Source organism: Exophiala oligosperma (genome assembly GCF_000835515.1).
Source record: "Exophiala oligosperma strain CBS 72588 unplaced genomic scaffold supercont1.9, whole genome shotgun sequence".
NCBI lineage: Eukaryota > Fungi > Ascomycota > Eurotiomycetes > Chaetothyriales > Herpotrichiellaceae > Exophiala > Exophiala oligosperma.
The window spans coordinates 968350-982616 of NW_015622826.1; the positions used below are offsets into that span (position 1 = coordinate 968350).

General features: G+C 51.9%; 7 protein-coding genes across 10 annotated transcripts; all 7 read right to left on the reverse strand.

Moving 5' to 3' along the window:
* Positions 1-16: 16 nt before the first annotated feature.
* On the reverse strand, positions 17-1736 carry PV06_08926. Of its 3 annotated transcripts, XM_016410314.1 has the most exons (3): positions 1256-1736; positions 661-1204; positions 17-612 (listed from the first exon to the last, which is right to left on the reverse strand). In XM_016410314.1, the coding sequence occupies exons 1-3, from the start codon at positions 1339-1341 to the stop codon at positions 379-381; spliced, it is 864 nt and encodes a 287-aa protein (XP_016259336.1). In that variant the 5' UTR covers positions 1342-1736; the 3' UTR covers positions 17-378. The 3 variants fall into 3 exon arrangements, with proteins under 3 accessions (XP_016259336.1, XP_016259335.1, XP_016259337.1); XM_016410313.1 differs by having other exon boundaries at positions 17-1204; XM_016410315.1 differs by having other exon boundaries at positions 661-1736.
* PV06_08927 (acyl-CoA desaturase) lies at positions 1727-3667 on the reverse strand. Its single transcript, XM_016410316.1, has one exon. The coding sequence runs from the start codon at positions 3394-3396 to the stop codon at positions 1954-1956; it is 1443 nt and encodes a 480-aa protein (XP_016259338.1). The 5' UTR covers positions 3397-3667; the 3' UTR covers positions 1727-1953.
* A 418-nt stretch (positions 3668-4085) lies between these two features.
* PV06_08928 (uncharacterized protein) lies at positions 4086-5405 on the reverse strand. Its single transcript, XM_016410317.1, has one exon. It carries the CDS (start codon positions 5228-5230, stop codon positions 4706-4708), a length of 525 nt encoding a protein of 174 aa, XP_016259339.1. The 5' UTR covers positions 5231-5405; the 3' UTR covers positions 4086-4705.
* Positions 5406-5498: 93 nt separating this feature from the next.
* On the reverse strand, positions 5499-7552 carry PV06_08929 (uncharacterized protein). Its single transcript, XM_016410318.1, has one exon. The coding sequence runs from the start codon at positions 7268-7270 to the stop codon at positions 5831-5833; it is 1440 nt and encodes a 479-aa protein (XP_016259340.1). The 5' UTR covers positions 7271-7552; the 3' UTR covers positions 5499-5830.
* Positions 7553-7640: 88 nt separating this feature from the next.
* Positions 7641-8966, reverse strand: PV06_08930 (uncharacterized protein). The gene has a single exon (XM_016410319.1). The coding sequence runs from the start codon at positions 8873-8875 to the stop codon at positions 7811-7813; it is 1065 nt and encodes a 354-aa protein (XP_016259341.1). The 5' UTR covers positions 8876-8966; the 3' UTR covers positions 7641-7810.
* Positions 8967-9237: 271 nt separating this feature from the next.
* PV06_08931 lies at positions 9238-12468 on the reverse strand. 2 transcript variants are annotated; one of them, XM_016410320.1, is made up of 7 exons: positions 12132-12468; positions 11880-12052; positions 11473-11783; positions 11342-11422; positions 10639-11288; positions 10394-10579; positions 9238-10322 (listed from the first exon to the last, which is right to left on the reverse strand). In XM_016410320.1, the coding sequence occupies exons 1-7, from the start codon at positions 12305-12307 to the stop codon at positions 9641-9643; spliced, it is 2259 nt and encodes a 752-aa protein (XP_016259342.1). In that variant the 5' UTR covers positions 12308-12468; the 3' UTR covers positions 9238-9640. The 2 variants fall into 2 exon arrangements, with proteins under 2 accessions (XP_016259342.1, XP_016259343.1); XM_016410321.1 differs by having other exon boundaries at positions 9238-10579.
* A 175-nt stretch (positions 12469-12643) lies between these two features.
* On the reverse strand, positions 12644-14053 carry PV06_08932 (uncharacterized protein). Its single transcript, XM_016410322.1, has one exon. It carries the CDS (start codon positions 13944-13946, stop codon positions 12732-12734), a length of 1215 nt encoding a protein of 404 aa, XP_016259344.1. The 5' UTR covers positions 13947-14053; the 3' UTR covers positions 12644-12731.
* Positions 14054-14267: the final 214 nt, after the last annotated feature.

Genomic DNA, 14267 nt, shown 5'->3' on the forward strand with positions numbered 1-14267 from the left:
TACAGTCCCTGTTGTGTTTACAGTACCTAGTTACGGGTACGAGAACGAATACGGCCGCTTGTCCGCTGCATGTCACCGCCACAACGAGCCAGTGTCCTCATGCGTATGTCCTTACTCCTAGCATAGGCTTATCACATCAAGGAAAGAAAAAGAGAACCGAGAATTGAGAATTGAGAATGCACATTCTGGAGAGAAAATATTAGGGTTTTGAACGGATGTATAGATGACTTGAGACGGGGTCACGGATCTACCAAGCATCAAATTGCACCCAACAACGCCGGCGCTGGAAGTCATTCTGAGGCATCGAATCCGATCAGAGCTGAGAAAATAGGTCGTACTGTCATGCCAAATCTGACACTGTCATCGCCCAAAAGAATATCACCAATCGACAGCCCATCCATTCTTGTCTAGAAAATCCGAGCAAGCATTCTTCAATGCAACGTTCGGGATCAACATATCATACTTTAGAGGTTGCCTCGTCAGTGGGTCGCATCCGTGGGCCTTGATATGCCTGTGTAGACTTGTGCGCTCGTACGAAACGCCTGTCGGGGTGACGACCGGATCGTGCATAACCTCAAAGGTAATGGGATCGATCATCCAGTCCGGTACAATCTGTTTACTATCAGCCTCGCATTTTCGACCGTACGATTCGGAACATACCCTCTCGACCGTATCTGGAACGGCGGAGTTCTCGAATGCCTTCCTTATGTTCTCCCGCCTTGATTCGGCTTCCTTCTCCAGCTCGTCAATTTCTTCTTGTCGGCCAGTCTCACCAATCTCTTGTTTGGTGAACCTCTCTTCCACGTCTTGCTTGTCTCGGTCGAGTTGCTGATTGAGCATGTCCTCCACGAGCGCCAAAGTCGAATTCAACTCTCGTAACCGTGCGGTCTCTCTCGCCTGCCACTGTGCCTGCTTTGCCTTGAGAATAAATTGTCCGATCAACTCTGCACTGGAGTCCTTGGTTTCTAGACACGTGGTGTACGCATGTTTTGCCTCGGCGAGAGCCTCGCCCACGTGCCGCTGCGGCAGGAGGGCTTGTGCAAGATAGTAATGCGACTTCATCGACTGGGCTTCGTGTTTGGGGCCATAAAGTTCGATTGCCTTTCTGGCATCCGATTCAGCTCCTTGCCAGTCTTGAAGTTTGAGACGCGTGAGGGCGCGGTTCGCAAAGACCTTTGGATCAGAGCGAGAATGCTCGGCTATCCTGTCACGCGGTCAACAGATGATCATGTACTTCCGGGTCAGAACAACGTACGCGGCGCTGTATAACTCTTCAGCCTCTTTGAACTCGCCGGCCTTGAAGCGATCGTTGCCTTGCTCACGAAAGGATAGATTTGTCATGGTAGTTAGGTACGTGTAATAGGATCTAGGGACTGAGAAGGTTAGGTGATGGCGAATGGATTATGGGAAGTGGAGCAAGAGTGAACAAAGAAAGTCGCCGGCGACAAAGAGGAAGGCAGGATGGAACTCATAGTTAATAAGACAAGCGATTGCACGACCTGCAATTGATCAGTGTTCCTCTATCCGTGACAAGTCAGGCCTCAGAAAGTCATGGATGCTCTTCGATACATTTGCTCCAAGGCGGAGACCGGGAAGTGCGGAGCAATGAATTGCCAGCGCCGAGACTATTGTATACCACCCACAGTGTGTACAGCATCCACATTAGCAATCAACCTACAAGCATCACCACCAGAAATATTTGTGTCCAAATGTGAGGTAGGGAAGATAAGATTGATTCCTCGTACTATTTAGAATTGGGGGTATTTAATTGCTTCACAGCATAACCTTCTTAAAGCTGAATCCATCCAAGCCCACAGATCAAGGTCTATGGATCTCACAACCGTGATCCTCGAAACAGAAAGGGAAACGCCATAACACAATATATACATTCGCTAAGCAGATAATTGTTTTTTGCATCAGGTCAAAAGATACTTCGTGCCGTCATCGAATCACTCAAGCAGCTCCAGCTGTCGGTGTGTTTTGCAGAACCTTGGTGGGTTGTAGACCAGCTCGGACAATTCGCTCACCGGAGCTGTCTCGAGAAACCTCACCCTTGGCTGCCATTTGTGCTCGTTTCCAGATCTCCACCTCGCAGCCACCACGAATGACACCGACTCTCATAGTAGACAGCAGGTTGTGAGCAGCATTGCTGTGCATGTAGATACCGCCGTTGAACATGGCAGTGGCATCCTTGCCGATACCAGAGTTGATCATCGCCTTGCCACCGGGGTGGTCCTTGATGAACTCGGTCACATCGTGCACGATGCCAGCAATTGCAACAAGAGCACGACCATTCTTGGCTTGTTCAACATAGTCATCCCACTCCAACACCGGTAGCTGATCAAGAGGGACACCCCAGTCGAGTCTGGCGCGCTTCTGGTCAAGCTTCTTCTGTTGTTGCTGGAGGCGGCCTTTCTCGATTTCGTTGGCACGGAATTGCTTGAGGTCATAGGCAAGACCGAGTTGCTTCCAGACCCAGATGGACCACTTGGTAGGGTCGTACTGATGCCACTCAATGGCATTGCGGTAGTCGGAGGGGAATTCGTGATGGAAGTTGTGGTAGCCTTCACCCAGGGTGACCAAAGCCGTGATAACGTGGTCACGGGGAGAGTTGCGGTCGTCGAAAGGCTGGTCACCAAGCCAATGGGCCAGGGAGTTGACGCAGAAAGTGGCTTGCTGGACGAAGAAGATGCGGAGGATACCGGCGTAGATGAAGCCACCGAACCAATCGCCCCAACCGAGACCAGAAACGATCATGGGGAAGACGAGACCCATGAAAATGACAACCTTGAGGTAGTTCTTGTGTTGCCAGATGACCACGGGGTCTTCGTTGAGGTCGGAGATGTCAGTACGACCGATTCTCTTGGGGTTTTGCTTCATGATCATCCATCCCAAGTGCGAGTAGAGCAGACCCTTGCGTACGGAGTATGGGTCTTTTTCGGTGTCGGTATATCTGTGGTGTGCTCGGTGATCGCGTGCCCACCATCTGATGGAGCCTTCGACGGCACCACCGCCGACAGCGGCAAGGAACGCTCTGAGGGGAAGAGTCGCGGAGTAGGAGGTGTGAGCCCATAACCTGTGGTATCCAGCTGTGATGCCCAAACCAGTGGCAAAGTAGTAGAGGACAGCCCAGACAGCGGTCTTGAACTGGAGAGGCACCCACAAGGCCTGAACGCAGCCGTAGATAGGAATCAGGACAATGAGGGTGACGTTGAGCCAATTGACGTGTTTATACCAGTTCGACGTTGTCATTGGGGTCTCGGTGATGTGAGGCTTCTTGGGGTCATACTTCGAGCTTCGGTTTGGCTCCGAGGGTTTTGCCATTGGGTTGGGGGTGGAGGAGAGGTACTCTGGCTTGACTGCCAGGTCACCGGCGGTAGGCTGTGAGGACGGCATGGCGAAGTCGGTATGAAGGTCGACTGATACCGGAGGGAATGAAGGTCGATGTGAGGATGAAGGGATTGAGGACGAGAGAGGAGGACGGGTCGATGTTTTATTTAGAAGGGGGCGACGGTGCAGCCCAACGAGAATTCAAAAAGTTGTTGAGAAGTTCCCCACTTCTTTTGAGGCGGCAGTGGGTGGTGTGAAAACAAGTATCGGGAGGCGTATGGGGGGGGTTTTTGGGGGGACGGGACTGGGTGGCCAGGGACCGGGACCTCGAAGCTGGTCGGCCTCTGTCGAATGGCGCAGAGATTTTCCAGGCTCTAGAACTGCACATCATTTGGCGAATCTTGACCCTTTCTTGGTGAGGGCCGGACACGAGAAATTCACTAGGCGGCTCACGTTGCCCTGAGCTCTCTGGGCTTGCGAAAAACGTTGGGGAGACGTCAGGCGAGTTTCAGGCACAGATCCCCAAAGATTGTCCCGGCTAGTCCTTATTGGTTCTAGTGTTTGACAGCTCTAGAACGGAGCTAGAATCGGGACCCTGAGAACTTCGGCCATTCACGGTTCAAGGATTGGTGACTAGCGTATTTTGCAAAGTACTAAGAGCTCGTATCGTGGCTTTTCTCGTTGCGAAGTTGTCGATGAGGCTCCAGCCATGGTCGTGACGTCGTAGATGTGATTCATCTAAAGAAACGCTCGACAAGGGAAGCTTCTCTCTGACCACTGTCGAAGACCCTCTCTGTTAAAAATATATCCTCCGTGCTGACGCCGGACTAGAAATCTCGGCACTTACGAGGACACTACGGACTACAGGGATTGGGTCCAGGCGATCGGAAACCAAATGCGTCTCGGAGAAAATGAGCCGAGGCCTCAAAAGTTGTGACAGGCCCCAACAAGAGGATGATGCGCCAGATCTTCCGTCGTATTTCGTATAGCCAACTGCGATTCCCTTGTGGCCACATCACCTTTTGGCTCGAGCGATGCACACCACACAATGTTCAACAATACCCATATGAAGATCCGTGAGTATATGATTGGCTGCCTTTGCAACTGATGCCTTCTGCCTCCAGGGTCGTCATATGATCCTGATAACTCTTCATATGTCTCCCGACCAATGCCATACCACATTATCACATGTATTAACATTTCTTTCCTTTCCGAAAATCTGTTGAGATGCAGGGCTGCGTGGCTTAGGCAGCATCGTAATCATCACCATCGACACTTGCTCGCACAGTGGCCTTACCATCGCTGGCTGCTGCACATAGACGTGCAGACACCGTCACCTGCTTCCATGGCACCGCTTTTCATAGCACGTCGTCCATCACCAGGGAACCGCTCTTGGGCCCATGTCGGTACCGTAGGATCCTTCTCTCCGGACAGGCCCTTCGTCCTCGATCCGCTCTCTCATCTCAGCGCCATCGTCGCCACCTTCCTTCTTCCACCGCCTGTGTAATTTCCGTGCTGCGAACTTGCCCACGCCCCAGACACTTGCTGCAATGATACTCGCACCAAAGGTTGGAGGAGCCGCCAGCCAGCCCACCCCGGTGATGACGCCTCCGAATGCAGTAGCTCCAATTGCGGCGACGAGAAACCCAACAGCCGCGTATTTGGCCCAACGCACCAGTCGCCAAATGATGAATTGTCCAACATATCGACATGTGCGGAGGAGGGCCCTTGTGCGTAAGCGAGCTGGCTTATCGGCGCTCGCGCTTCCGGGTGCAATGAGGTAATTCAGGTTGCGTCTCGCGCTGACGAGCGCGGACTTGGATTGTTGTTGCACTGCGGCTTCGTCATTTTCGTTATGAAGGTCAACGTTGTGTATTCCTCGTGACGGTGCCATTGTCATGGTCGATGAGTAATGTTGTGCTACTGTCAGAAGAAGACAGTATGAATTTCTTTGGTGCAACAACTAATCTGTACCGGTACGTCATCGACGTGAAGCTGCGGCCATTGGTTGCCAAGAACTCCGGATATTCACTTCGAGTCACGATTTCTGGCTTCTGTTTTTGGTTTGTTCTTCCTTGAACATTGTTGTCGTTACGAGACGACTAATGACACGACAAGAAGGAGAAGGAGCATAACAACGGTGTACCACCACTGACTCGCTACCTACGGTTTAAAAGATGGAATGTAGACTACAGGAGGCCTCGATGCCACTCATGCAAACTGAGCCTCAACATCCACCGTTTTTGAGGGATCCCTCGGGTTGGTGAACGAATACTTTGGTCCGGTCTGTTGCGCCTGTCTGCCTAGGTAGGTACTTATCTACTCCGTACTAAGCCTTTGACATCATTTTGGGAAAATCTCAATCTCGACCGAAATGCTTGCTGCTCAATCACAAACTCTGAATACGGCGCGACACTTTTGTTGGTACATACAGGGAAGAATTAATCTAATACTTGGTACACATGACATCTCCCATCTAGTAGATCGGGGTATAATTATATTACTTCATGTCCTTCTCGTCCTTCTTACACACCTGCGCATAATCCTTGAATTCTTCGGCCCCGGCGGCGATGATCTTCACCCACTCGCTCATGGGACAACTGGCGCCAGGTCCGTCCTGACAGAAGGGAATGGGCCTGGGTGCCGTGTTGGCGATGACGCGGATATATTCACCCTCTCGCCCCGGCCTGCCCGTGCACGTCATCTTCTCCATGCCCACGTGGCCCAGGAACGGGATGAGATCGCTCATGCGCCAGGCGCGGACCCAGTTGACGTGGTCGGTCGGGAACTGTTCCATCGCCGACGACGACGAGTTGAAGATGCCCAGCGCCGTGGCGACAAAGGGAGGGACCTCGCGGTGCGTGAAGCTCAGGAAGAGCCGTTGCTCCGGAGGCCAGCCAGCATCATCGTCGTCGTCGTCTCCGTTTCGGTCTGGGTCCGGGTCCGGTGTGCCATCCACCTTTTGGAACAATTCGCTCTGCGCCTTGAGCCAGGGAAAGCCCAGGTACGGCGACAAGGGGTTCAGGGGACCGACCATGTGGGCGTACTTGAGGTCCCAGGCGTACTCGTACGACATCCACTCGGCGTCGGTGAAGACGGCGCACAGGGGACTTCTCTCGCCTCTGATTGCGGACTCGTAGCCACACAGACCCTGAAGACCGACGACGTCGTTGTCGGTCAGGTTGAAAGGCATGAATTGCGCCAGGCGACCCGAGACGTGCGCCGCGTAGTGAGACACGAAGTCGGCCATTTCTTCGGTGCCGGGTTTCTTGCTGAACGCAGGGCACGACTTGTGGGGCACCAACGAGTCCATGCTTCCGTTCTTGTTCTGGGTGATTCGCACGACCTTGATGTCCGAGTTCTCGGGGAAGGCCCTCACCATTGCCTCGGCGGTGTCGTACGTCCGCGATTTCTTGTCGGCCAGCACTCGTTTGACGGTGGGGGCGAGGTCGGGGTAACGCTTGACCAGGTGCGCGCCCACTTTTCTGGCGTCTTCCTTACCGGAAGGCGTCACTTGTTCGAGCCTGTCTTCCAGGATGGGAGACACCCAGGTGGACATGAATTCCAGTGGTCCGGACCATCCCGAGCGGTGCTGTTCGAGTTTGTACAGGAACGGTTTGATGTATTCCTCGTACTCGTCGTCGTTGGAGTAGATGGCGGCGTGCCGGATGAGGTACGACGCCGCCGTCACCTTGCACCCTACGGGCGCCGTATGCTCGAGACCGAACCCGACGGCGTCAAAGTACGGTGAAATCCCTGGAAGATGTAAAAGTTCGTCGAATTTGTAGCCCTGCGTGTGGTCTTGTACCGTGATCGGCACTTGTTGAGATGATGATGATGATGATGATGATGATGATGATGGCGGCGGAGTGGGAAACGCGGCGGCCAACAAGGCTCCTCCCAAGACCAACAACGCTGTCCCGGTTGTCCGAGTGGACATTTTTCTCTCAAGGGGCTGGGGCCTTTGACCACCGTGCCTACTGTTCAAGATTGTTGTTCTCAAAAAATAGTTCTTCAAAAATAAAATGTTAAAAACAAAATGTTGAAAGTGTAAAGGTCAAACCAACAGCTCAATAGAAAAAAACAACTCAGGTGATGACGTCTTCGCTATTTACTCCGGAAGCACGAGGCTGTCAGTCTGTGCTGTCGCCGATATCGACACTATCCACTCACCTCTTGAAATTACGAGCACTGTCCTTGAACACGACAAAATTTTGTTTTGATACGTTAATCACAGGTAATAAGAAGTCAATGGTCAGCGGAAGAACTCGTCCGGGTTCATGGAGTTTTCTGTTTTCGTTTGTATCCATTCCCGATGAGGCACATCTTGTACTCATAGTCATGCCATGCTTTTGTTACCTCATGAAGCACACACCTTTCTAATCTATCTAAGCAGATGCACAAACGTGTTCCAATACGAAACTCCATGCCACGCTAACTAAAAAACCGCCAAATAAAAAGAAATAAAGCGAGACGTGATTCATATACCGAGATTCCTCTGCATCCTTCCAATGACTGACTCTAGCTCGGCGTTGCGATCTTCTAGCAGCCCAACCTCCTTCTGCAACGCCTCCTTCTCGGACCTGAGCTGCTGCATCTTGACGGCCATCTTCTCTCTATGCTTCATGCTTTCATCAAACATGGTTTCCATGCGACTCATCATCGTGTTCACATCACCCGAGACGCTTCCCTTTGTGGCATGCTCGTGCAGCTCTTTGTTTGCCGCTTCGAGCTCTAGGATCCTCTGCTCCATTGCCGCAGATTTCGCAGCCCGCCACAAATCATCCCCTTCGCTCCGTGATTGACGTGCCGAGAACGTGGACGTCCGTCTGGTCGGTGGTGGTGGTTGAGGCTTGGACCACAAGGCTTGCGCGAGCTTTTCGCGAACGGCGAGAAGATTCTCCAGATCTTCATCTCGCAGCTTTCGGATGGCCGAATGTTCTCTTCTTTCCTCAGCCAACATTGTCCGGAGTTTGAGGATGTTGGTGAAGTCCTCGTCGCGGACTTCGAAGTAGGCCTGGTATCTTCGTTCCCAAGTCTTCCTTTCCGCTTCGAGGGTGTCGACCCGAGATTGGAGTATGGCGTAGTCATCTGCCATGATAGTCGGACGACCACTTTCGGCCTCGCTGACTTTGTAGAGCAGCGATTGCAGTAGTTGCTCCATTGGGCCAGCCACATGGTTCGGGGAGATTTGTTGTTCCGAGGATGTATCCGAGAGAGATGATACACTACAGTGCTCCAAAGGAATCTGTTGCACAGTCGGAGTTTTGAGGTCCAGCTCGTCATGAACAATGTCATGGGGGACATCCATAGCGAGCGTGGAGTTGGATGCGTTTGTTGATATCGAGTCACGTCGCTGACGCTCAGGCGACAGGTCCAGACTTGTCATGGTTACGAGACTTTTCTCAGAATGCCACATTCCACTCGTGCTTCTAGATTGTTGTTCATCGAAGGTCTCGGAATATGTAGATCCGCGGCTCGAAGCAACGGACATGGCGAATGAATGTGTCGATGACGTTCTTTGTAGATGTCCGGGAGTCCACATTTTAAAGGTAGGATCGAAGGGGAATTGCGGGATAAAGTATTGAAAAAGTGAGAGCAAATTTCAGGTTCAGACTTACTGAGATGAAATTATGAGGGAGCATCTTCATCATTAAATGTTTGAAGCAATCCATGACTGAGGGACCTGAAACGTGCGAGTTCTGCCCCAAAGCCCCTGAGGAGGTTGATGCTGCGACCAACCTGAGACACCATGTCCCTTAGAACAAAGGTTTAGCATGTATCTCGAGCCGGTGCAAGCGAGCAAAACAAGAGATCTTTCCGCTTTGCTGCGTTGAGATCCGTTGGACTTCGCGGTCCCTTGTGTCAGATATTCGTGAGGAAATGAGCACGGAGGTCAATACTCTCCCCGTATTTTCTTTCTAGTAGAGCCTCAAACATGCCAAGGAGGAATCGAACTACTCGCGCCTCACCGAATCATGGGTTGAAATTTAGACAGCACAACGTGGTCGCTGGGGCCTCAAATGATCTTACTGCGACGAGTGGATCAGCGGCAAACAAGGTACTGACTGTATTGATTCGCCGCCTTTCAACTCGTTCACCTTGTGATGAAGCTACAACTTCCCCTTACTCTCCGGCAGTAGTAGTGAGAGATCAATGACCAGGATGCTCGTCAGACCTAGGTCGGTCTCATACATTTCAGTCATGTTATTTTCAATGATATACTATACAATGGCCAGAATTGGCAACATAAGCAGCCGCCAGGATTGCATCGGGGCACAAGGTTTGTGGTTAGCCATTCAGTGATGATTCAAATACATGGCTCGACCGAGTCCAAAAACTGCAGATCTCCGTAGACGGAGTCCGACACCTCGGTCAGATACCAAGGTATCACGAAGCCAAGGTCAGAGTCTGTCGTGTCCTCGGTTGTCAGCGTCGGGAAACATTCTTCTTGATTGTTGTCATCAACGACATCAAGCACTGTATTTGGCACAATGATTGGCGGTGTGACAGGCGGCATCATTAACGGCGACATCGCATGCATAAACAGCGGGCCCGGCACACTAGCAGGCGTTGTGTCAAGAACCCAGCTCTGCAGGTCCGCCATACGCGGCGCCCGTCCTCGCGACAATGCGAAGTCCAGAGAGAGCGAGAGGCGCAGATAAACCGTCGGTTTCCCTGTGAATACATCTGACCAAGTGGAGGGCCGATGCAAGAGCGCTTTGCTATTTCCGTTCTCAAAATCGCGCTGCTCAACACCCCGGAGCGAGACCTGGGAGGACGGGCCGAGGTGTTGAATCTCGGAGTCCACCACTTGCAGGAGGTAGTTGATGGCGCTGGTGACGCACTCGGTATGGTCGTGTTGAGTACGGAAGAGTCTCATTATGGCCGCATATCGTTCAAGCTGCTGCTGGTGGATGTCCTTTTGCGCCGCCGCCGAGAGTCGGAGGTTGAGAGCTTCGAGGATAAAGGGGAGCGCCGAGCATGATGGTCTAGGGAAAAGTTATTAGCAGATACTCAGGAGTACTGTCCACCCTTAGGTATGAGAATCACGAGGACGCACGCGGTGATGGGCAGATTGTGTGCTAGCCCTTGGTTACTCAGTTCTTTAATTTTGCCCGCTACACTAGTGATCGCATTCCGCAAGTCTCTGTTGAGGCTGGCAAGGCGAAACTCGTGATCGTCCAGGTGAACTTGGTGTCTTTGCAGGATGGAAGCCTGGTGGTTGCAGAGTGCAATTTTGGCGGAGCTGGATGTTTCGTCAGCACGAGCTTGATGAGATGTTCCTCCAGGGAGAAAACTTCATACTAGTAGTGGATCAATGTCATGTCCGCAAAGAAGGTCACTGAAGGATTTAGTGTGCGACATCCTAGATCTCTATCGCCATGATTCACCAGGTCAGACATAAATCTGCGTGACCAGACCTTGAGTTCAGTGTTCGCTCGCTCGATCTCTACCATAGACGAGACCAATTGAGATACGGTAGGCCGGTCTTCAAGGGAGGAAGAGGATGCGCCATAAGCGGCACTCATCGTCCATGTGATGGCAACTGCAAGGGCACAATGAGCAACGATGGTTTTGCTCAAGGCTGACCTCGATCTGGAATCGTAGACTTGGAGACTGTGAGCCTCGCCTACGAGGTCAGATTCGGTCAGCCCGCCTTGGTCCAAATCGAAGTCTTCAGGACTTATTTGAATGTCGCGGCGAACACCAAGGGCTATCATCCGGTCGCGAAGAATACAGCACCACCAGAGACGTTTCTGTTCCCGTATTGTTTCGATATCTGATCGAGTCGAACGGTAGTAGTTCTGGGCACCAGCCTCCTTGGCGTACGATATTGCTTTTGATAACCACATCGAGTTGAGGCTTTGATCAACCAGAGTGGCTTGCAAAGACAGCAATAGCGATGTTTGGGCAAGCGCCACGCTGTCACGTTCCAGAGAATGCTCTACCAGCAGCTTGGTAGCCGGTCATCAGCTACTAGGTGTGCGCAATCCAAGGGGTCTCATACCTCAGCACGGCGATGGAGTGTCGTACGTGCACTTTGAAGATCCCTAAATCCGCAAGCCTTGATCGAGCTAATCGAGACGAACTACCTGTCTTAGATCTGGGTCGTTCACGTCTCGGGTATTGATGACTTACCCTGCACGCAGTAAAAAGAATCGCCTGGAAAAGAGCTAGTGAGAAAGTAGGACTGCAATTCCCATCACGTCCAGAGCCGGAGTATAGGGCCCAAAAGTGCCCTTCGTTCAGCAGAGGGAGACAAGGATGAACGTAGAGAAAGTATTGTCGTACAAATTCATCCAATACTCGGCCGCTTGGAACCTGAAGGCAATACTCGCGTTCGAGACATCGAATCTCAGTGGGTGACAGGTGTTGCATGTCTCCAAGTTTCAAGAACTTGTGGAAGTAGAAAGGAACATATACATCCGTTGTCGAGGGAGTATCATCACCTATAAGAGAGATGTTCCAAGTTAGCATTGATTCGGCCATGAGCTAGGATGTAGTCACAGCGACTTGCATCAATGGAACATGAGATATTCTCATACTTTCGTCCAGGCCTTGTGAAAGGGGTGCTATCCTCGGTAGCGACAAACAAGCTTCAATATCGTCGTATGTCGAACGTTTACGTCGACCGTCAGCCCTAGGCACGATAGGAGCATCAGTGCCGGAGGTCGGCCCCCTCTCGCGTGCAAGTCGTTCAAGTCTACTTTTCCTCCCTCTGAATGAGTGGCGTTGTTAGAAAACACGGTCTTGAACAGAGCCGCACCATATCTACATAGCTAAAGCACACAGCTTACCTTTTCAATGGTTCTCTGATCACGCAACGGCGAGCATCTAAATGACAATTGTTGCATGGTATCCCAGAGGAGTCCACATCGCATCGTACCTTACGGTTGTGACAGGACTCGCAGGAACGACGGGAACCTTTTGGCCCACCGGTATTAATGAAATGCTCTCGTCGTGTTGTCTGCATCTTTGTGGGCGGCAAAGTGGTGCGAGATGTGCAACATCACGGGGAGGAAGCAGAGGACGAAGAGCGGTTTGCGTGTCACACGGAGGTCAAGTGCCGCAGAAGCAAGGTCAGGTCTAGCGCAGGCTTTGCCATCAGCTGCCTGACAATTGATTGACTCTGGAGCTGGATGTTCTTTGCAAGTCGCTGTCATAAAGCATGTGGCTCGGCACCATTAGAAGAGTCTCACTCGGGCGGGCGGATGGCAACCGCGGCACCAGCTACAGGGGGGCTGGGGTTGCGGCCAAGGGGTTCTAGACCAGCTCAGGCCACGATATGCGAAAGGATGAGAATTTGACTCGAATACAGGTGCTACTTGGTTGCATCCGGTGAAGTTAATTTCATCTGAGTCTACAGAACAGTTCTGTCGCCCTGGACTATGTCTCCATCAAAGCCGACTCAAGAACTCACTCGCTTTGACCCTGTACAAAAATTGCGGGCCAATATCGGCAACTCTGGCCACGCCGGCAAGCCCCATACATAACTGGAACTCATCGGTCAACAACCGAAGACAGAGCTCGACGCCAGCTTGTCCCTTGTATGCCAGACCCCACAACATTGGCCGACCAATCCAACAGAAATCAGCACCAAGAGCGAGTGCCTTGAAGATATCGGTACCGTGGCGGATGCCACCGTCTATGTGGACGGGTATGCGGTGATTCACGGCGGCGACAATCTCTGGAAGGGCATCCAATGTAGCGAGCGTACCGTCAAGCTGGCGTCCACCATGGTTCGAGACGATGATACCGTCGACATGGTGGCCAACCGCTAACGCGGCATCCTCAGCGGTCATAATACCTTTCACCCAGACTTGCATTGGCGATGCTTGCGCCTTGAGCCATGGAATGCACTCATCCCACTCCAGAGTTGGATTTGGTCCATGAGTGTGGAAGGTGACGGGGCCGGTTGGGAGGACTCGACGACCCTCTCTATAGTTGGCAGCCGTGCTCTTAGCCGCCGCTGAATGGTCTTTCGAGAACGCAGTATCTGAACACTCCGACCTGCTGGAACGAGAGCCCCTCCCTTCGTTGTCCAAGTCGAAGTTGGCGGCTCTGAGGTGCCCTGGTAGTCGAAATTGGTTACGAATTTCCAAATTTCTTCTGCCCAGCAAAGGAGTATCGACAGTCAACACAACAGCGCTGTAACCAACTTTCTTTGCGCGCTCAATCAGCTTCCTACTTTGTTCCCTATCTTCGAAGAGATACAGTTGTAAGACGTTGGGTGTGTTTCCACTCGCTGCACGCACATCTTCCAGCGCAGTTGTCGAAAAGGAACTCAAGCCCATGACCACTCCTTTTTCCTGGCAAGCATGTGCTGTCGCCAGTTCTCCCTCCTCATGTGCAAGTTTTTGCATAGCGGCAGGTGCTACTCCAAAGGGCACGCTGCATCGCGTACCGAATACATTGACGGAGCTGTCCACCTTGGACACGTTCCTCAAAACTCTTGGTCTGAGGCGATATTTTTGATAAGCAGACTCATTTTCCCGCACAGTGGTTCCGCTGTCAGCACCTTCATTATAATAGTCCCTGGTCTGCCTGTCCATACGCTGCGTAGCCAGTTTTTCGAGCTCGGCTATCGTGAGACAGTCCAAATCGTGCTCCATCGCCACGAGCAGTCAACCAGTGTTCAGATCTCGAGGTCAATATGCCGTATAGTGATAGGTATACAGAATCTGCAACGATAGAGGTATTGATCAAACGTCAATGTACTTCTTCTTTGACGTTTGATCAATACCACTTTTCAACGGACGGCGAACGTTACTTATACCAATGGTCTATTTGCGGACTACACGGACGGCGGACAAGTCGCCGAAAGGACTTCCATCGAGAGTATTTGGATGCAGTGCGTAGCCGCAGAAGAGCCATGATCGTTATGATCCTCTCTAACGCATTCAGCATTGCCTACCTAATTGGGAGTAGTGCTG

Excerpts from the sequence above, each read along its gene's own strand:
- PV06_08926 (XM_016410313.1), bottom strand. The coding sequence starts at position 1,341 with ATGACAAATCTATCCTTTCGTGAGCAAGGCAACGATCGCTTCAAGGCC. Across the intron at positions 1,205-1,255 it reads GAAGAGTTATACAGCGCCGC|GATAGCCGAGCATTCTCGCT; the intron begins GTACGTTGTTCT and ends ACCGCGTGACAG.
- PV06_08927 (XM_016410316.1), bottom strand. The coding sequence starts at position 3,396 with ATGCCGTCCTCACAGCCTACCGCCGGTGACCTGGCAGTCAAGCCAGAG.
- PV06_08928 (XM_016410317.1), bottom strand. The coding sequence starts at position 5,230 with ATGACAATGGCACCGTCACGAGGAATACACAACGTTGACCTTCATAAC.
- PV06_08929 (XM_016410318.1), bottom strand. The coding sequence starts at position 7,270 with ATGTCCACTCGGACAACCGGGACAGCGTTGTTGGTCTTGGGAGGAGCC.
- PV06_08930 (XM_016410319.1), bottom strand. The coding sequence starts at position 8,875 with ATGTGGACTCCCGGACATCTACAAAGAACGTCATCGACACATTCATTC.
- PV06_08931 (XM_016410320.1), bottom strand. The coding sequence starts at position 12,307 with ATGCAGACAACACGACGAGAGCATTTCATTAATACCGGTGGGCCAAAA. Across the intron at positions 12,053-12,131 it reads ATCAGAGAACCATTGAAAAG|AGGGAGGAAAAGTAGACTTG; the intron begins GTAAGCTGTGTG and ends CCACTCATTCAG. Across the intron at positions 11,423-11,472 it reads TTCTTTTTACTGCGTGCAGG|TTCGTCTCGATTAGCTCGAT; the intron begins GTAAGTCATCAA and ends TAAGACAGGTAG.
- PV06_08932 (XM_016410322.1), bottom strand. The coding sequence starts at position 13,946 with ATGGAGCACGATTTGGACTGTCTCACGATAGCCGAGCTCGAAAAACTG.